Source organism: Gigantopelta aegis, chromosome 8, assembly GCF_016097555.1.
Source record: "Gigantopelta aegis isolate Gae_Host chromosome 8, Gae_host_genome, whole genome shotgun sequence".
Classification (NCBI taxonomy): Eukaryota; Metazoa; Mollusca; class Gastropoda; order Neomphalida; family Peltospiridae; genus Gigantopelta; species Gigantopelta aegis.
The window spans coordinates 55,505,019-55,527,502 of record NC_054706.1 but is presented as its reverse complement, the minus strand read 5'-3'; the positions used below and the strand labels follow the sequence as shown (position 1 = coordinate 55,527,502).

The 22,484-nt window shown below is 34.7% G+C and overlaps 1 protein-coding gene across 2 annotated transcripts; it reads left to right on the top strand.

The window, feature by feature from the left end:
* The first annotated feature begins 4,060 nt into the window (after window positions 1-4,060).
* On the top strand, window positions 4,061-21,909 carry LOC121380067 (baculoviral IAP repeat-containing protein 3-like). Of its 2 annotated transcripts, none has more exons than XM_041508810.1 (6): window positions 4,061-5,016; window positions 10,037-10,200; window positions 12,998-13,028; window positions 13,786-13,872; window positions 14,337-14,939; window positions 15,930-21,909. In XM_041508810.1, the coding sequence occupies exons 1-6, from the start codon at window positions 4,137-4,139 to the stop codon at window positions 16,133-16,135; spliced, it is 1,971 nt and encodes a 656-aa protein (XP_041364744.1). In that variant the 5' UTR covers window positions 4,061-4,136; the 3' UTR covers window positions 16,136-21,909. The 2 variants fall into 2 exon arrangements, with proteins under 2 accessions (XP_041364744.1, XP_041364743.1); XM_041508809.1 differs by having other exon boundaries at window positions 13,786-13,929.
* Window positions 21,910-22,484: the final 575 nt, after the last annotated feature.

Here is a 22,484-nt window from a genome sequence, read left to right as displayed (position 1 = left end):
ATATGCACTATCACACATACAGGACAGCACATATCGTGGCCTTTGATATACCAGTGGTAGTGCACTGGCTGGAACGAAAAGTATCCTAATGGGCCCACCAATGGAGATCGATTCCAGACCGATCGCGCATCAGGCATGCGCTTTACCACTGGACTACGTCCCGCCCCAATATTATCAGGTGTGGTTGTATTTGAGATTACATTGATGTTTAATATTTTACTTACTGGACACAGATAGTAGTAGTATACAGTGGATAGACAAAGTATGGTTCTTCTGATGGCTCACAGTCATCTTCCATTAAATCGTTGATGGGGTAGACTTTGGCTCTTAACAGTGACATATGAAACTTGCGATCTGACATCAACATTGTCTTTAACAGTTGACACGAGCTCTCCAGCGCAGATGGAATTTCTTCTGCTTTAATAACGCCACTACCTTTGGGATCCAGATCTTGAAATTGTCCAAACAGATTTTCAATTTCTAAACTGCCAAGTGATCTGACGTTATATGTTCCAGACTTTGTGTATGGAAATAGTTGCAGTCTTCTTTGCAGAAATCCTTGAAACATTATACGTGGTATGCCTTTAACATATGCTCCGTATGGGGGAAATGTACAGAAATTAACGACGGTCAGAAGCCATTTTCGCAATTGCAATCGCCGCCGACATCGGTCTACTGCATCAATTCCTGGTTCGTCCTCGGCTTCATAGAATTCACGGATAATTTTTCAGAAATACGCCTCATTTTCGTAGCCTAATATCTTTAAAATACGCTGACTGTGATTGGTGGTCGAATGGTGTATTGTTTCTGCAAACGACTGTTAATGTGACTCGCAGTAGAAGCACTTACTTGTAAAGCATTGCACGTTCCCTAAAAATAAATAAACAGAAATTTTACAATTATCTATGGTTTCCAAGAAGTAACGTAGTTTCGAAAAACCTAACTTTGAAGTCAGTAGTCATTTTTAGTGTTCACTTTTAACTATTAATGAAAACAGACTATACTGGGTGATAACGAACAAAACAATATACAGTACACATAACATTTGATACATTGCAATAAGCAGTATACTCAATCTCAATTTGCCGTACACCGCAGTTTTTAGTTTTAGACGATTATAACAAAGAATACATGTTTCTGGATATTGTAATTTGCACAACATGTTTGAGACGGTCAAAGGATAATTTACATGTCTTCTTTTGTATCCAAGTCCCTTTGATTATTTATTAAATGGACACTTTTGACAGGATATCGTCGAATTGACAATGAGCTCACGTGTTATTTATGCAACAAAAACAAATCTGTCGTTTCAAATGGCCTTCCGACGTCGGACATTTATTCACAGATTATCCAGCAAGTAATGGCATGATTTTGTGCAACGTAACTCGTCATTAAGTCAAAGAAAACGTGAAATAACTTACCTTGGTGAGTTCATGTTTACATTCCCCTCGCTTCAGAGCTCGCAATATCCTGTGTACGATGCTACACGGTGTTTATCAATTGAGAGAAAATAAATTGTTAGACGTATGCAGTTTTGGGAATACATGTCCTGAGAATGTTGACAAATTAGTGTAAAGATTTAAAATTAATTTGTTCAAAGTTAATAGCAGGCATGTTGGATTGAATTATGCTTGCTTTATGGGGAGAGGGCTGCGTTTTGGAAGAAAATGCTGGGTTATTGGGTTTTTGTTCTCTCTCTTTTTTAAAAATGACTGCGGGAGGGTGTTCGAGGTGCTTACCTGCTTCCATTTTAATATCAGGGCCTATACATGTATCTTTGTTATATGACGGACATTAATTGTTTCATCTATGACACACTCAAAAAGTTAAAGGTTGTTTTGTTTAACGACACCACAATGTCATCTTCGTCACGATACAAAAGTGACGTAGATGACCGTTACGTAGATGACACAACAGTTAATTATCAGTAAGAGCGGCTCAAGCAAGTGCCGTCCCGACTACTAGTAAGCAAATTAGTTCATATAAAGAGATTGTCGAGTTATGTTGTTTATGATCTATCAATTACACTTGTGTATATATATATATATAAAAAACAAAATCAAACAATATTGTACGTTTCTGACTTCTAGTTCATGAGAAGCATTCAAGCATGCCGTTTGTAGATGACATGTACTAAATGTACGCACCTGTATTGTGTCCAAAAATTAACAATATCGGCTGTCATTTCAACAGAAACAACATGGCTGTCGTGGATATTAAAAAATGACACGATCACAAACTTGCAATACCACATGGAAATAGTAGTTTTATGGAAATTCAATTTTTCTAGCACCTCGAAGTAGTCGTGACGTAGATGACAAGGAATCTGGGGACATGGATTTTTAAAACTAAAAAGTTCGATTATTAAAAATATTTAGTAGCTAACAAGTTCTTTTGGACAATGAAAGATAATATGCTTCATGGTGATTTTCTGACAAAATAATGTTATTTAATACGTACTGGTTACAGTTAATGGTTACCTTGTAAATTAAAACCAGGCAATGGGGACAGTCGCTTTTTGACTACCTTTTCAGAGAAATATGACAAGAAAATGCTAGAAATATAATTTACAATATCAAACTAGTGTAGATATTAAAATGAATTGTTTGCTAAGAAGGAAGGAAATGTTTTATTTAACGACGCACTCAACACATTTTATTTACGGTTATATGGCGTCAGGCATATGGTTAAAGACCACACATATATTGAGAGAGGAAACCCGCTGTCGCCACTTCATGGGCTACTCTTTTCGACTAGCAGCAAGGGATCTTTTATATGCACCATCTCACAGACAGGATAGTACATACCACGGCCTTTGTTACACCAGTTGTGGAGCACTGGCTGGAACAAGAAATAGTCCAATGGTGTTTGCTAAGACGGGGATCGACCCCAAGCCGACCTCGCATCAAAGAAACTACTTTACTATAAACTTATTGACCACCCCTACAAACGTGCAACATACATGACTTGTAACATTAAAAAATATGTGCTCGAAATTTTTAGGTACAAAAATGCTGAACAACACAAAAAGATATGCAAAATCTGCAACTCTGGTGTTGAAGATGAATTACACTTTTTAATAAAATGTCAAGGCCTTACAAAATGCGTGCGGGGGGAGGGGGGAGGGGCTTGGCATGTGCATGTGCTTTATATTTGCTTTATAATAGTGTAAAAGTGTGTAAATATAATTAAAAGTGTGCACTCCACTTTTTGGCACCTTCCTACACCACTGCATAGGACAGAATTGCTTTGAGGTATTTGAACAAAGATGTCTTCTACATTCAGTTGCTAGACCTAGGCCTACCTAATAACATCGTCACTTGTTAAATATTGTTACTAGTACATAAATTATAATTGTACTAGGATACTGTAACCATTATAACGTCTTGTTTTTCTTTTTTTGCTGTTATTATATCATATACGGAAATAAATGATTGATTGATATTCGATAGACTTGCATGTGTAGCAACAGCGGGTTTAATGTACTCCCTTATACACCGGACTAAAAGTAGAACTAATCATATGTGAGACACTATACAAGAGTAGGGGGCGGGACGTAGCCCAGTGGTAACGCCCTCGCTTGATGCGCGGTCGGTTTGGGATCGATCCCCGTCGGTAGGCCTGTTGCGCTATTTCTCGTTCCAGCCAGTGCACCACGACTGGTATATCAAAGGCCGTGGTATGTATTAACCTATCTGTGGAAAAGTGCATATAAAAGATCCCTTTCTGCATTAGAACAAAAATGTAGCGGGTTTCCTCTGATGACTACGAGTCATAATTACCAAATGTTTGACATCCATTAGCCAATGATTAATAAATCAATGTGCTCTAGTGGTGTCGTTAAACAAAACAAACTTTAACTATACATGGGTAGTTTAAAATGCTATCGTTGAACAAACATTCCTTTCCTTTTTCTTCAAATGACAGTAGTTCCCGCGAAATTATTTTACAGTCAGTCATTTTTATTGGTTAGCACCTACAGGAGTTAGCCAATCAAAATGTGTTTCACGACACTCTTTGGTGCATCAAAACAATATGGTGGACTGGTGTTTTTATTATTAGTTTTGTTTGGATTACGTTCGATTTCTGGAAAAGTATAAGTATAATAATTCTTTATTCTAATCGCAAAAGAAACAATGGAAAATTACGGTTATCCTGAGATGAGAGAAGAGGTGAAGAGACTCTTGTCTTTTCAGCAGTACGCGATTTTGTCGTCCGCTGATGAAGAAAGCATGTCGCGTTTCATCTCACCCATGAAGCTGTCAAACGCCGGGTTTTTCCGACAGGCAGGGTCTCCTGTGGATGAAGTGACATGCTTTGCATGTTCTGTCACCTTTTCTGGATGGAATGGCCAATCTCCGTTAGCTGTTCACAGGGTGTTAAACCCGGAATGTCTGTTTCTGAACGAGGTGAGCGAGAACCGGCAATCGACACAATCGGCGTCTCTAGCAACATCTACTAATGCTGTCAGACGTAGATTGTTTGAAACACCAGAGCGTGGTACAGAGCAAAATAATGCTGGTACTAGTAATAGTTCAGGAACCCCCAGTGAACAGCAAGATCTGCTACCTAGGTTTGCGCCTGTCTGTGGTGGAAACGAAATGCTGTTCGAGACTCACAGATTGCTTACGTTTGTAGACCCGAGTAATCGTCAGTCGGAAGAATGGGCAGCTAATGGTTTCATATATCAGTCCGAGAACAATGCAGTCAAATGTGTTTTCTGTGGTAAGGAATCAAACTTTGAAACTGAACAACCACCTTTTGAAGTCCATCGATCTATCTCAGCTAACTGCCCCATTGTGAAGTACATTGATGTTGGTAACATTACCCGAGATCTGGAAACATCGGTAAAATCACAACAATTGAACATTGATCTGAATGGACATTCACAAAGATTGTTAGGATATCTACATCCACAATTTGAAGACGAAGATGATCGGAAGAAGACATTTGAATATTGGCCGTGTCTCCCACAGACGGAAGAACAACTGGTAGAAGCTGGATTTTACTTCACTGGTAAATGTCTATATATACATACATAATATGTACATGTGTACAGATACAGGGAATATTAAGTTTTCAAATTTTTTATTGGCAAAGCTCTTAATTGATTAAAAATGGATTAGCAGCACAAGGACCACCCCGGTTCTAAGACCATCCTGCTATAAAGACCAATATTTTAAAAACCGGAATATTTCTTTATTATTTTATAGTAAACTACCCTGGTATTAAGACCACCCTGCTATTATGGATTATGACCATTTAAGTCAGACCCAATGGTAATTTTCAGTGCATTTGGACCCCACAAATGCGACCACAGCAGGGCTCAAATTTAAGAATTTGTCTTCCACAGCAATTTAAAATTAAAATTGCAGTTAGTGAAATGGATCACTGACGGCAATTTACAGTATTATATATAGCGTGGACAACTAGGCAAGATTTTATCACGTTATGTATTGTTATTTACGGCCATAGCAGTTGAAAAAAGAGAAGACTTTTGCAGCAAAATAATAATACGGAAAGGTTATTTTGCTGTATGTAGACATATTTTAAATGTACTAATGTTATATACTAGTAACTAATGTGCATCAGATGAAAACATTTTGCCATTATTGGGGAGCTTTACCGACGGCACTTTTGTGCTGTCGGTAATGCTCCCAGCCTATGGCAATTTATATCTCAACGACAGCAATTGCCATAGGTGCTGTCGTTAAGTTTGAGCCCTGCCACAGCATTTACTTGTCACATAGGCGACAAACAATAAATAACGTAATAAAATCTTGCCTAGTTGTCCATGCTATGGTGTTATTTTCTGGAAGGTATGGCACAGAGTCCTTTTACTGTATAACTTGTACACAATAATGTTGAAAAGTAACAGTTACAGAGTAACATGTTTTGTTTTTTATGAAAGCAAATGCCATACTAGTACCATCCTGGTACTTTATTTTTCATAGAAACTGACAATAAATGCAACGATTAGCTGCAATCAGTCAAGTGAGGCAGAATGAACCTGTTTGTATTACCTTTAGGACAGGGGATGTCCTAAAATGTCGGGAGGATGTCTAGATGCAGGGTGGAAAATTAGCAGTCGCCCGTGGCGACCTTTATTGGCTATGGGCAATTAAGAATTTTACAAAGGTAGTCCGTTAGGCGACCATTGATATTAGGGTCTGGCGAGTATGGTACCAGTTAAAAAACAGAGACACTGAAACTGAATCGAATGTGACAAGACACATCGCGTCTGTGTTGGCGCAAACTACAGCAGCAGAATACATAGAACATGCTCTATATTTTAACAGCGCCAAATTCAGCTTCTGTGGCTTTGGGCCAGATCTAAAAATAGAGCTTAAAACATATTTTTAGACATTACATGTATTTTTTTAAATCGAGACGTCATCGGATTATTAGAATTGATTGGATACTCCATAATTATCTAGTAGGAATCATATTTAATTAGATTACATTATTCGGTGAAAAATCAAAATCTATCTTGTAGTTATAACTCACACTAACATGAGCGCATGTGCATATATACAAATAACAATTTGACCTTTTCCATTACTACAGCTGAGGCTTTTGTAAAGGTCAGTTAATTGATTGTTGTTGTCGATATTGTTTTAAATTTAAATTGATTTGCATTAAATAAGAACATATCAGATCTAAAATCTTGACACCAAGACTTACATAATGACATAACTGTCCAAATATTACTGTAATAAACAATAAGTACACTGTTATACTATGTAATATAATAACTAAGTACATCATTTATTTTGGTAAAATGTTGGGTTTTTTTGACAGATTTATTTTTCTTTTGATATTTATTTTATTAGTAGCCTACTACTGTAGCATTTACAATATCCAAATTAAGCACAATGTGTGCATGCTTCGTCCATTACCGAGGAAGTCCGATACTGGAGATTGTAACCTTCTTGCATCGCCACAAAGAGGACTGCCACCCCGAGACTAGGTTTATATACCAAAGCACGCACAGTTCTACCTTTATTCTTTTTGTATTGCAATTTGTTTTTACTTCAGAGACAATGAAAGTCAAGCTGTATACCTCAGCTGTTCTAGCATTTTGTTTTCACCCCTGCATTATTAAGGCGGGTCATAGCTGAGTGGTAAAGCATTCGCTGATATGCGGTTGGTCTAGGATTGATCCCTGTCGGTGGACCCATTGAGCTATTTCTCATTCCAGCCAGTGCTCCACAACTGGTGTAACAAAGGCTGTGGTATGTACTATCCTGTCTGTGGGATAGTACATATAAAAGATCCCTTGCTGCTAATCAAAAAGAGTAACCCATGAAGTGGCGACAGTGGGTTTCATCTCTTAATATCTGTGTGGTCCTTAACCATATGTTCGACTCCATATAACCGTAAATAAAATGAGTTGAGTGCGTCATTAATTAAAACATTTCCTTCCTTCACCCCTGTATTAAAAATGAGATTTAATCATCATAATGTAATGGTAATCTGTAAAGAATTCTTTTTATTTATATACTGGATTTCTTTCTTTTTTTCAATTTTTTTTGTTTGAGTTGGTATGGGATTAAAACTTAATAACATGTTTTATTTTCATGAATTTTACCTGTATTTATAATGAAGTTACATGCCAATTCATCGGTTTACCTTTGAAGGACTATATACGGTGAGCGCATGATTATTATTCAACAAAGAATATTCTAGTTTTTATTTTGGCTGTGCATTTAAAATACAATGTGATAACTGGAGGGCTAGTTGAATTTGAGAAGGGCCAGTAAGATTTGTCTTCAACTGGCCCTGCTGGCGACCATGGTTTTCATGTTAATGTTCAACCCTGTAGACGGGTGTTAATCTCTGTTGTGTAATAATTAAGAAAAAGGTCCAAGCTCACAAATATCTAAAGCAGGTTTGACACTTGATTATTCGTCCATTTCAGTGTAAATATTAATATCCCGTTATTGGTTTTATTAGTTTACACATCACTGACGGTAACCAAAAAGGAGGAGGGACGTAAAATTCACAATCAATATTTACCAAAAATCATCATTTTGAATGTTTGTAATTTGGTATTAGGACCACCCCACTGTTAAGACCAATTTTAGTAAGTCCCGTTGATGGTTGCAATAGCGGGGTTTCACTGTACTATTGAATCTTGCATAGCGAATCGTGACATGATACTCAACTTTTTTCCCCCTATTAAAATATACACTTATATTCAAGAAATAATTAGTTCTTAAATGTTATCATTTAGTTACGTACATCTTCAGATCAATCATTATTTTACCATGTTTATTGTTCTATGACATCACATGAGTGGTCGTACTGTACAGCCAGTCTAGGGTTCGATCTTAACAGTCGTCTGATTGCCCCTGGCCCTGGCGACTGAAAATATTGATCCATGGGCAAGTCAAAGCCCTATCCCAGGTTGCCTGCCTGGCAACAAAAAAAAGAAGCAACAAGTCTAGGTTTACATGGCTTTTGGTAAATACCAACATTTGTTTTTTGGAATTGTCCATATTATATAACAACTTTATATCAATGTTAATTGCAACGGCTAAGGGACTTCATGATCCTTATTGTAATGTCCAAAATAAATGTTTTCTCATAGTATATGTTGTTGGGATATTAATAAACACTTGTTCGCTACGCAATGTTGTACAGGGCGACATAGCACAGTCAGGAAAACTAGCACTTGAAGGGTGCTAACTGGGGGCAGCTATTTTCTTTTCTTTTCGAGTCGTCCGGTACAGCTAATTTGGGGCGAAGTGCACAGTGTAAACAAAAGCAGTAATTTTCGACAAGGCACTTCTCTTTGATCCACCTGACTTATAAAACAACATAAATGTGATAATATAATATTAATAAACTATTTAACTAAATAGTTAAGTAGCATTAACTGAACGAAATGGGGTTATAGTATTTTTCTCTGTTAAATAATCCAAAGGGAAAATGTACACTATTAGGCCTATTGGTATGCTACGTTGGGGCAAAAACGATAACCCACGATACCCAAGTGATAATTTTCTTTTTTGGGGGACTATGTAATTGGTCAGTTCTGTGGTTTTAGATGGGAAAGTCTACTTAATCAGTAGTTTTATGGAACTATTTACGGTAATGAATCATGTCCATTACCATTTTAGGGGCGACAGGTAAAATTACACAAAACCAATATGTGTTTTTGTGTCTAGACAGTGTCAATTAGTTAGCTCTTCTGGTTACCAATCAAATACACACCTGCCAATCAGGAATCACTGGTAGAGGCAACTAAAAGACTAGACCAATTAACTGAGAAAACACTCCGTGTATCATTTCAGTACGTAGGTTGATGCATGAACAAAACATGGTATAATTATTTTGACTTGTATAGCCACTTTGACAATGGTGGTTTATTTTGTATTGAAAAATAATATATACTTATTGCTAGCTTACTGGGATGTACATGTATATTATTACAGAACATTGCAATGCATGACTATTTTATCATCCCGCAAAAAGCAGGAAAGATCTAAGACTCATTCCTGACATTACATGTTAAGTAGTACATAACCAGTATGTAGCCCATTGGTAAAGCTTTCGCTTGATGCGTGGTCGGTCTGGGATCGATCCCTGTTGGTGGGCCCATTGGGCTATATTTCGTTCCAGCCAGTGCACCACGACTGGTATATCAAAGGCTGTGGTATGTATTATCCTGTCTCTGGGATGGTGCATATAAAAGATCCCTTGCTGCTAATCGAAAAGAGTGGCCCATTAAATGGCGACAGCAGGTTTCCTCTCTCAATACCTGTGTTGTCATTAACCATATGTCAGACGCCATATAACCGTAAATAAAATGTGTTGAGTGCGTCTTTAAATAAAGCATTTCCTTCCTTCCTTCCACGAGCTCGCCAGAGGGCGCATTCACTGGAATGGAACAAAATGGCTGCGCCTATTATATCTAAATAAATACTAATAGCTGTCACATTTAACCGTTTTATTAATTAAAGTCTTGCTTTAGCATTCCTTTAATGTACATCTTTGATGTCTTATATATTACTGTTGTTATTGTTTGTAGGCATCTCAGACAAAGTTGTTTGTTTTGCTTGTGGTTTTGGTCTGCGAAAGTGGAGGCCATCTGCTGAACCATGGGTGGAGCATGCCCGTCACTCACCTGACTGTCAGTTTGTCAAGGAGAAAAAGGGGGAGGAGTTTATACGACAAGCAGCTGCAGTAACAGAGGTACATTTATAAGTTACAAACTTGTTTATTTCTAATATTACTTTGTAATACAGAGTACCAAGATTGCTATATCAATACTGGACAAACATTACACATTTCATGATATGCATGTACAAGACTCTGCAAAATCAAATTTAAAACAGGATTATACAAAATGTCTTTGCATGCATAATCTTCTCTTTTTTTGTATAATTAAAAAACCATATAAAAAACACATTGCTAGTAATAATTCAGTTACTGTTACAGGAACGATAAATTGGTTTTGCCAAATAAAATTGAATAATTGATACACAGGTCAAAATTAAAATGATTAATCCTGCAATTTGTGAAGGTCTTGTGTATACATGTGTAATGAACCGAAATAATAAGGGAACCCGCTATTAACTATAAAAATAAATAACAAACAATACGTTTTACAATGATATATTTATTTCTAACAGATATTATCGAATTGATCCAAGATGTTTTATGTACTAAAATAAAACCCTTCTCAACGTTATCACAATAACTTAAATTACCCTCCCAATTATTATAACACTTATACTTACGATCATATTGCTCCCAAATGAAAAGACAAACTGACTTTACGAAACACTCCCTTTTATAGCACAAAACAAACCACAAGAAAAGCATGATCCCCCCAAACAGCTTGAATCACACACGATACAACGAGCACGTGCAGTTTCACAAAAAAATAAACATATTGCTAGACTGTCCTAAAGGCACAATCGCAATAAACAGACTTAATTAGCCTGTCTTCGAGTTTATTACACATGTATATACAGGTACATGTGCAGGTAAATCGATGTAGATGTTTAACACAATAATTAGTATACATGTATGTACATATGTACATGTTTACCCAATTAAAGTTGATATTGTCTTAAATCAGGCATATATTGGCTAAATATATTTTTTTTACATTCATGCCTGATTTAATTTCATTCATATGTTTATTGTATTATTTTAATTGTGCTTTAAATACAAACATGTTGACTGGAATTTATATATCTGATTATGATATCTACATGTATTGTAATGTCAGCTTGAGACTGCAGTATCTATACACAAAGAAAAAGGTTAAGCACCCCTAGATATAATTAGTACTGAAATAGCCCCATTCGTAAAAACTGCAAATTACGTGACGAATATGTCAAGAATGGTGTTCCATCAAAATAATAGGAGAGTACAATGACAACTGTGACGTCCCACAACAGAATGACATACACGTGCATCATGCCACCCATGCTTTGCTCAAAATGCAGTATCAATATACTGCAGTTGTTGATATTTAACATCACTGTCTTGCATTGTTGAAGTTTAATCGTTGAATATGGCACGTTGACGGTTATCAGAGGCCCAAAGATGGCATATTATTGGTATACATGCAACCGGCATGACCTTCAAAAGTATAGGACGTCAACTGGGATATCATTACACCGTAATCAGCAGACTGATATGAAAACATGGGCATACCAATGCTGTAAAGGATCTCCCATGGTCAGGGAGACTGCGCATTACATCACAGCACGAGGACAGGGCCCTGCTTCGGCTTGTACGTTGTCAACACTTTGCTACGTTTCCTGTTCTGAAGAGCCAATGGTTACCCAGTAGACAGGTGTCAGCCAGAACAGTGAGGAATCATCTGAAATTTGTGGGATTGAAGGCCAGAAGGGTCATCAAGCATCTCTCTCTTGCTGATCATCATGAGAGACGCTGTTAAGCATGGTGTTTGGCCCGGAGAGGTTGGAATCTGAGGTCCTGGCGAAGAGTCCATTGGTCCAATGAAAGCTGGTTCCTGCTCCATGTCACAGATGGCCAGTTGAGAGTTTGGAGGCATAAACATGCTGCCTACACACCCAGGAACATACGACCTATGACCCCGTATGGTGGAGGTTCAGTAATGGTTTGGGGTTGCCTGTCACATGCTTGTAAGCTGGATCTTGTCACCATCCAAGGCAACCTCAATGGTGATGGGTACATTCGTAACGTCCTGCAACCAGTTGTTGTGCCTCATTTTGACAACCATTCACTCGCCACCAGACCTCTGTACATGGATGACAACACTAGGCCACATCGTTCCCGAGCAGTAACAACTTTACTCCAAACTGAAGCTGTGACGACCCTGCCCTGGCCGGTCATGAGTCCTGACCTAAACCTGCTTGAGCATGTTTGGGTCATCTTGGGGTATCAAGTACAGGCACTGACCCCACCCGCACAGACTCTGGCACAATTAGAGGCAGCTCTTCATCGAGAATGGCAGCGGTTGCCCATGTAGCAGATCAGACGACTTACTGGAGGGATAAGACGAAGGGTGGAAGCTGTCATCCGGGCACGTGGCGGGTTTACCCACTATTGATGATTTTTGTCATGAATGTCATCTGTGGACTTAAATAACATTTTTCATCATCAATCATGATGTTGACCTGTGTTTCTGACTCTGCACCTCCATGCTTATTATGCCTCAGTTTTTGGCTCAAATACAGCATATTGGAATTCTTCTCAGAATCATGATTAAAATATTAAACTGGATACACTTGTTAGGTTTTCTTACTGTCAAAGATGTACTCTTGCAAAACACATTTGTTTTTCTGAGGTTATGTTATCAGACTTTCAATGCCAAACCTCGTAAGACAAGTCATTGTGAAAGATACAGGGGGTGCTTAACTTGTTTCTTTATGTATATAACTACATATGTGTGTATATACATGTGTATATATGTATATTAAACTGTACATTGATATTATGTTTTACACTTATTCTAGTGATATCCTACATATTTTGTTGTTTCTTTTAGGTTCTGACAAAGTGTGATCCTCCACAAGAAGGTATGCTGATCTTTTATTTTGTTTTAACTTTAATTAAACATCCATTTAATTATTGGCTTGTCTATGCCACTACAAGTACAAATTCTACATTACATCAAGTCGCTTGGTTGTCATACTGTATTGTATGTTATTAATACATGTATGTTTTCATTTAGTGTTAATTATGATACACTTTTCAGTTTTGCAACTGAAGATTTAATTAAAGTATATTTCAGCTGTTGTTTTTGAAGACAAATAATTAAGTGTTTTGCAGATGTGAATACACAGTTGCTATAAAACCAGGTTTCAAAAGAAATTTAAATGTCTTTTCTAACTAAAACTTTTGTACATCATGAGTAGAAATGGTTTTGGTAGTGTTAATTTTAGTGGACGGTTACTGCTGGGTAATCACCATGAAGCAAGACTATCTTTAAATCGATCTCCAATATATGATAATTATTGCTATATGGTATAATGATCACAGTGTTCTCTCAAAGTGAGCTAAAAAACATGTACGTAGCTCTGTGTCCAGTATAACATATGTCCACAGTCATCTAGTTCTACAAATAATGATAATTAATTTAGGTTTATTTTCTCTCCAAAACAGTAGGATTAACAGCAGTTTAAATTCTGCTGTTTATTTGACAAGAACATTTAAAAAAAAAAAAATCTTCGTTATTTCTGTTTAATAACTTCTGTGCAGTAGCATGTTATTATATTTTTTACCATCTTTGTCTTATCACTTTCATTTATTTCATGTCCTTGTTTTTCTATACAGGTCCTGTCAGTACCAATGGTCCAGTTCACACAGTGAACCCTGGAAAACCACATCTTGATATGTCAGCCGTTTCTGCAGCCATGGAATGTAATTACAGCATTGAACAAATTCGTGAAGCCGTCCTTAGATTTTTCATGTTGTCTCGTGAGTCACATGATGCAGATAGATCAAAGTACAATGATTGGCAACATGTTGTCAAATAAAAATAAATACAAATGTTGCAAACTGCCACAATTTACTGCTGCCATACTTCTGTATCATACATGTATATATATTTGTATTTTTTTTATACAGTGTTACTGTATTATTGTTTGGTTTACGTGTAAGGTTAGCTTTTTCTAGATACCTTCGCTTTTTTGAAAAAAAATCTAAAACATTTTACAGCCTTAATGTAGGTATTTACAATATCTAATAATCATGTCAAATTATGAGTATGACATACATGTACATTTGTATAGGTTATTGTTTTCTTATATCCATTTTAGTATTATGGCTTGTTACTACAATGTACTACAACCTACATTGTAATATTATGTTTGCATTTATTCAAGGTGGTCAGTATCCTAACTCCTCTATCCTTCTGGGACTGCTACAAGCTACAGACACAAATTTCACCATGCTGCAGAGAAAGGATGGAGAGCTACAGAGAAAGGATGGAGAGCTACAGAGAAAGGATGGAGAGCTACAGAGAAAGGATGGAGAGCTACAGAGAAAGGATGGAGAGCTACAGCTTAATTACCGAGAGCTGCAAAGGAAGAATGAGGAGCTTCAGAGGGAGAGGGAGGAATTACAGAGAAAAGAAAGAGAGCTGGAGATGATTCAGCTGGAGGCACGTGCGGCCGAGTGTCAACTTGTGAGAGAGCAGCAGACGCACCGCGCTCTGGTCGAGGGTCAGGCGGCCGTCATACAGAGACACGTCCAGGAGATTCGCAACAGAGAACAGAACTACCACCAGCTACAGCAGCAGCACCAGCAGCAGCAGCAGCAGCTACAGCAGCAATCACAGAACTACCAGCAGCAGCTGTATCTTGCCAACCAGCAGCTGTACAACCAGACTCAGCAGCTGGAGAACAAGCAGCAGATTGAGGAGAACCAGACGGAGATGATCAGACGTCTGGCGGGCGAGTTACAGAAAGTCGGACGAGATCCACGAGGTATCAAGTGTTTGTTGTCAGGTGTGGGTGTAGAAAATGTGGAATGGTTATGGTTTTAGTTAGATGTGGCAGGTTCAGTATGTTTGTTATAGAGTGTTGTGTTAAAGTGTGGAATGTTTGTACAGTTGTGTGTATTAGTGAGCATAGAATATAAAAAGTGTTTTTGTCTGTATTATCGTGATGTTTTAAGTTTTCTGAGAAAAAATAATATTTCAAAGCTAACAGAGTAATACCAAATTAATGAGATGATAAAAAAATTTAGTAAAACAATATCAAAACTACAAAACTACAAATATCAAAACTACAAATCAAAAGAAAAAAAAGAATTTGGGTTGTTTTTGGATATGATACAGGGTTTTTAACTGCATTTTTGGGGTCTTTGGTAATAGTTTTACTGCTGTCGTAATATTATAAACTAAAATCAGAAATTGTTTGATACTATATATGAAGTGTGTAAATTCCACAACAGACCCACATAAAAGATCATCTCCACCAACAAAAAAGAAAACCCCAACAATTCTTTATAGCTCTTTAGAGTAGTTTTTCATAATTTAACAAAATATATATAAAGTTTGTTTTGTTTAACGCAACCACTAGAGAACATTGATTAATTAATAATTGGCTACTGGATGTCAAACATTTGGTCATTCTGACTTATAGTCGTCAAAGGAACCTGCTACATTTTTCCTAATGCAGCAAGGGATCTTTTATATGCACTTTCCCATAGACAGGAAAACACATACCACAGCCTTTGACCAGTTGTAGTGCACTGGTTGGAATGAGAGAAAAAAACCCAGTCAGTTGAATGGATCCACTGAGGTGGTTCGATCCTGCGATGCAAGCACCTCAAGCGAGCACTCAACCTACAGCTAAATCCCGCCCCTAAAATGGGATAAATGTGATGTAATAGATAGTTGTTCTTGCTTTCAACTGTAATACTTTCTGCTAAATTGTAAAATATAGCCAATTGTAAATTAAAATATTTTTCAGAAATACCTGATGATGACAGTGAAGAAGACACAACGCCCCCTGGTGTCATTAGATGTAAGGTCTGTCTGTCAGAAGAAGTGAACGTATTGTTCAGACCGTGTCGTCACATCTGTTGTGGGTCGCAGTGTGCACCACAGTTCATCGGACAACACTGCCCAGTCTGTCGCGGCGCGGTACAGGAGTGGGAGCTCATATTCATATCATAGACTTCACGATTTGTCTTCACATCGAAGATTACCTATTTGTCTTCATAACATACAGTTCACGATAGGTCTTCGTATCATAGACTTCACGATTTGTCTTCTCTATTTGTGTTTGTATCATAGACTTAAATTCACAATATGTCTTCATGGGATAGAGTTTTTGATTTGTCTTCAGATCATACAGTGCATAAGTTATTGGAAATGCATATTTTCATTTTACAGCTTTCACAGTTTGTGATGCAATTTTGGAACATAATGTTTGTTACAGATTTGACAATTTTTCAGACCAGATTATATAATGTTCATTGTATCTGTACAATACACCAGTTTGATATTCATAGAGGTTTTTTTCTTATCTCAATTTCTCTGTTTCTTTCCTTTTTACATTCTGTCCTTTCATTGGATTTGTAAATTAGCATTTAATGTGTAAATATTAATACATGTATTATATATACCATTACAATATCACATTGTTTGAGTACCGGTTGTAAATAGTCATAAAGCAAACTTGGTGCAAAAATTTGATATAATTCAAAGACATGTTTCATTAGTCATTATTACTTAGCAGTTATTACTTTTGTACTAATTTACTGTTGAAAATTGTACCATATACACTGGTAAAGATTGTTGTGTATTTTAACTTAATGTTTTTGAACTCATGCAAAATTGTAAAATTAATTTCATGTTATTCAAAGTTTCAGTTTGATTCCATTACTGTGAAATTTCATTAATTTGTTTTCATATCGGTCAATAATGTATGTTTATAAATGGCAATGTTATATAGAATAGGGCACTAAACAAAACTTGACTAAAGGTTTTATAATAAATAATAAATAGGATTGTTCCAAACACATTTATAAGACATAAAATCAGGAAAAATAACTGAAAACTAGTTCAGAATAAAATAATTACCCCCCCTCCCATATATAGAAACTAATCCCCCACTCCAGGGGCCTAATTCACTAAACTCTTGCAACATTGCGATCTCGCAGTGCAATGCTAAAAGACTTGCAAAGAGGATGCTTTGTTGTCTAACAGAACCTAAGAGACCTTTGTGAATTAGGCCCCAGATATTGTTCCTATGAAGCGAATACATTATATCTAAAATTGTAGAAATGGTAAACCACATGATGCTATTTTTCACATCTCTCAGTTAAACATATAAAAATGCAGCAAGTATTTCTGTCACCATTTGACATGAAATCATACATATATTAATATAAGTTATAATGTGTACATTCCAAACCAGATTCCGGTTATGGTAAAATGCAATATCTTTAAAGGCACTGCCATTTGCAGATGTGTTAGCTGTAGATTATGTCCCTTTAATTGTCACACCACTGCCAAGGTTTTGTCTCATACAGATGTGAATTCTTAGTATGACCCATCTTTCAGTTAGTCTCTGACAACATCTGTTCACATAAATCTTGTGTTGATATTTCTTGGAAAACTCAGATGATTGTTAGAAGGAACTTTTAAAAATGCATCTAAACAAAATATTTCAATGTTTTAAGAACAAATTGTAATTTATTAAAATGGTAAACATTTTGTTGCTTTTGCTGATTAAAAACAATATGGTTAAGTCTTTGTTCAAATCTGTTTGTACAGAAATACTTGTTTGTATATTTTGACATACAAATGTATTATATTATATTTTAGGTTTATTTTTTCTAAACTCAGTTTATGAATTTTAACAGATTATAAGTGTGATTAGTAGGTATTTATTAAAAGCTTAATATCTATGAAGATAAACATGTAATTTTTGTAATACTATGTTTTGAGTAGTATAGTTTATATGTAGAACATATATTGGTAACCATATTTGTAAATACACCAATTTTTATGCATTTTGTGAATGCATTACATTGTTCCAGAATATTTAATGTTTTGAGTAGTACAGTTTATATGTTGAACATATCCCGGTAAACATATTTGTAAGTGAATTGTGTTGATACCTTACATTGTTCCAGAATATTTAATAAACATTTCACAGAGAAAAACAATTTACACTTTTTTAAAAATAGAGTAAATATTAAATGTACATGTATTTGAAATTAAAAAAATTAAAAACATATTTATTCATTACTGAAATGCATTAAAAAGACACCAAGTAAAATCTGTGTTCTGCAATGATGTTTTATACATCTGCAGTAGAATCTGTGCATTACTAGGCTTATATGGAGTAATAACAGTATATATCCTTACGGTAAATTCAGCTGGAGTGGTTTCCCTTATCAGGCATTGAGCTGGATACGTCCCTGTAGCAATATTTATTCAACGGTTTTTGATCTTACATACCAACCTTAATGGTAGGATTAGATTTATTTTTACCATCATAATCTGAATGTAATGTTGGAAATGTTATGTTTGTGTTGTGTCCTAGTTGACAAAATGTTACTTCGTCATTTAAAATTAAATTTTAAATATATACCAGTATTTTAATTATTTCAGCCTTGTTTTGCTACAGATTGTTTTACTGTTATTATGTCCTTTTAAACATTGACTTCCACTGAGGTATCTTATTTTGTGTCAGTAATTCGGTAGTTTTATCGGTTTAAGATATTTTACTGTACAACACAAAAAAACCCCAACTAGATTCTATTATGTAACACAATATTATAAAACTTCATGGTATAACAGATTAGATCAGATAGGCTGTTGTGAATAAAACATTTTAATATACTGATTATTAATTATAACATCAAATATATATCTTAGTACTTAACCCACATATATTTTATTATATAATGTTGATATATTTGAGCATATAACAAAGACATATTTGACTACACCAAATAGATTTGAGATATATGTTAATTCATAATTGAGTTTTATATGTAGCACATTAGATGTCACAAGGTTTTACTATATAACATCACAAATGTTATTGTTTTTGGTTTATAAGGTTCTAGATTTGTAGAAAAAAGATCATAGCCCAGTGATAAAGCACTCGCTTGATGTGCGGTCAGTTTGGGATCGATCCCCATTGGTGGGCCCATTGTGCTATTTCTCGTTTCTGCCAGTGCACCATGACTGGTATAGCAAAGGCCGTGGTATGTGCTATCCTGTCTATGGGATGGTGCATATAAAAAATCCCTTGCAAGTAGTATAAGACTATATTTCAAATTAAACAAAACAATTTTTTTTTTTTAGAAAAAAGATAGGTTGGAGGTTATATTTGAATAACCAGTAAATGGACAGATGACAATAATTTGACTGAATTCACTTAAGATGTTAATATTGAAACCAGTGATAATGTTTTAATGTATTTTAATCAATTAGTGCTATGCATGTATATAGCTTGTGAAACTTAATGCGTGTTAAAAGTGTCAAAAACCGAGTGATTGAATTTTCTATTTTATTTTCTATCTGTACATAGTAATATGAATTCATGTGTATATGGAGCTAATAGTTTCTTCCTCTCATGGTGCAGCTAGTATTATAGAGATACTTGTATATTTATATTTATATATATTCACGACTTCTGGCGTTTCTGTATTGAATACAGTCCATGTCTTATTATTGTTAAAGTAGTTTTTGTTTTGTATATCACTTATTAATGTAACATGTAATCATATTGGTTATATATAATATGCATATTGAGCAAAGTTTTTAATTTTGGGAATATGTTTTGTTTTTAATGTACTTATAAAAATATTGTGCCATACTGATTTGATGTTTCATGAAGTCATCTTTGAAACCTTTTAACACTTTATTATTCATTACAGAAGTTTAAAAAAAAAAAAAGTTTTTAAAACAAAAATTTAACTGGGGGAAAATTGTTTAAAATAAGTAGTCTTCTTTTCATAGATCTTTTTGATATTATTTTATTTTATGAAAGTTCTGGACATTTTAATTAAAAATAAAAATATAGCTGAAACATCTTATCATATCTTAATCATTTTGTACATAAATGTATTTTATTAGAGTAGATCATTTATAGTTTTAATAATTCAACATAAAAAATAGTGTTTTGAATTATGATTTTTTTGTATTTTACTACATGCATGGTGTATTATTGATGTTAGTTTTTATTACTGCAGCTGTGTACTTCTCTCTGTCTATTTCTGTCTCTCATTATTTATTTTCTTTCATCACAGCAGCAGAAGATATTATTTTAAATTAATTGGAATAACTTTGAAGATTTGAGAAATTATGAATCATGTATGATATTAATTTGTTATGGCTATCTTTTCTTATTGATCTATTTCCATTTAAACATCCTACAAGTACTCAAGTCACAGTTAAACCAAATCTGTTTCATTCATGATAACGCATATATTGGAGGTTATTAAAAGTAATCTGTTTTAATGTTTGACAGTTCTTTGACATATGACAGATTTCATTCATTCACAAAAATTTAAAAAGTGGAAGAATTACAAATGTATTTCTCATGACTGGAATAGAAAATATATATTTTTAAAATCATTTAATTTAGTCATATTCCATGGGTTGATTATTATAAGGCAGCAAAAAATAAATTATCAGGCAGTTTATTTTGTTCAGGTGTGAAACTTTATTTTAAAATACCTTAAAGCTATATTTTTATGGTCTTAACATATTTTTAGACATCATGTATGAATTTTGTTCAAATACATTTTACATTTTTTGTATAAGAATTTATGCTGTAAAGCCCTAGCTGAAAATGTTCATCAAATATTGTTTTCCATTAAAATACTCGTACTATGTTGTTTAAATTAATATTGGCAGAACAATAAATTGATAGACTTTATTTCTTGAATTTCAGTAACTCTGCTTCACTATATTGAATTATTGTTAATTTTATAGTGAAATGTTTCAAAATGTCAAATCTCATTGCTGTTAATGTCAAATGAAAATATTTTTATAGATTTTTAAATCTTCCATTTAAAATTTCCCTGTTTTATGTTCATTACCAGTGTCAAAAGAACCACATATTTCAATTATTTGAAAACATATTTTTTTTTAATCCAGCTTAAAAAAGAAAAGTTAAAATTTAATATGAATTTAAAACCCAATATTAAAAAAACAATTCCTTTTAGTAGAGCATTGTAACAAAGTTTAACGAAAAGTGTTTTAATAGTGAAATGAAATTTGAATATATTTTACATTAAGTTTTGCCATGAATTTAATACAAATTTAATACCATTTTAATAAAGAAATGTTGTCCATTGTTTGCCAACAAAGAGATTAGAATGTTTATTCTAGGTAGTATTGATTGAACAATATATTAAATTAAGTACAAAAAAGTTTTATGTTGGACTTTGGGAGGTTTGTGATTCTTGTAAAATTTGCAGAAATACTAGTACATCATAATACAGTTTAACAGAAGATATTTGTTCCCATTCACACCCCAGAGATTTAATGACATTTTTAAAATACCTTTTCGTATGGTGTTTCGTTTTCTCTCTCTTTTTTTCAGTTTTGATATATTTTAAAATTAATGACTATCCCAAAAATATTTGGAAAAGTAGTTTAATTTTAAAAGTTATAACTTATTGAAGTTTGTGTTTATATTTGTGCTGAAATCCAATACTGGACCCTTTAAAGCACTATTTATATATTGGAAGACACCCTTGGTAGTTGAGAGAGAGAGGGTGTGTGTATGGGAACTGCTGTAAAATTAAAAGTAGTTATTAAATAATGAAAAGATTAAAGTAAAATATGAGTTATATGTCTCGGAAACCGATTACAACGTTTTCGTGCTGTTATATGTATTTGATTAATTTATTTCCGGTTTCTTTCTTTGTCACATTTTTGTTCATTACCAGCAAACTGGAAATAAACTTGTAAATATATCTTCAGAGTTGTATTCATTCACTGATTCGTCATTCATTCCCGTCGGAGGGCCCATTGGTCTATTTCTTGCTCCATTCATTCGAATTCACAATTGTGCCTATGCCCTATTAAGGTTCAAGACCGATGTCGTGGATATTTTGAAGATTGATGCACCAGTCGTGGACCACAATTAATATGTAGAAGACTTGATGATTTTAGTGCTGACACTCGTGTACTAATGAATAAGAACTTTGTTTAACGTTAATATCATTGGGGACCGATGTCTCAACGTCGTAACAGTCTTCATTTTCACTGTTGACGAATCTATGTTCTAAATAACTAACCAATACTGCCTTTACAAAATCCACTTAATATTCTCTTGCTTACACCACAAGAAACAGTTTTATCAATATTTCGAGGGACAGTCAAACGTTACTAGAACTATGTATTGAAAATGACAACAGACCAAACTTCTGTACATTACTTTTCAATATAATCACCCTTAACCTCAATACATTTGGCCCATTGATCTTTTCGGCATCTGATGTCAACAATATAGAACTCTTCTGGCTGATCCATCAACCAATCTTCGGTT

Excerpts from the sequence above, each read along its gene's own strand:
- LOC121380067 (XM_041508809.1), top strand. The coding sequence starts at position 4,137 with ATGGAAAATTACGGTTATCCTGAGATGAGAGAAGAGGTGAAGAGACTC. Across the intron at positions 10,201-12,997 it reads AAGCAGCTGCAGTAACAGAG|GTTCTGACAAAGTGTGATCC; the intron begins GTACATTTATAA and ends TGTTTCTTTTAG. Across the intron at positions 13,029-13,785 it reads GTGTGATCCTCCACAAGAAG|GTCCTGTCAGTACCAATGGT; the intron begins GTATGCTGATCT and ends TTTTCTATACAG.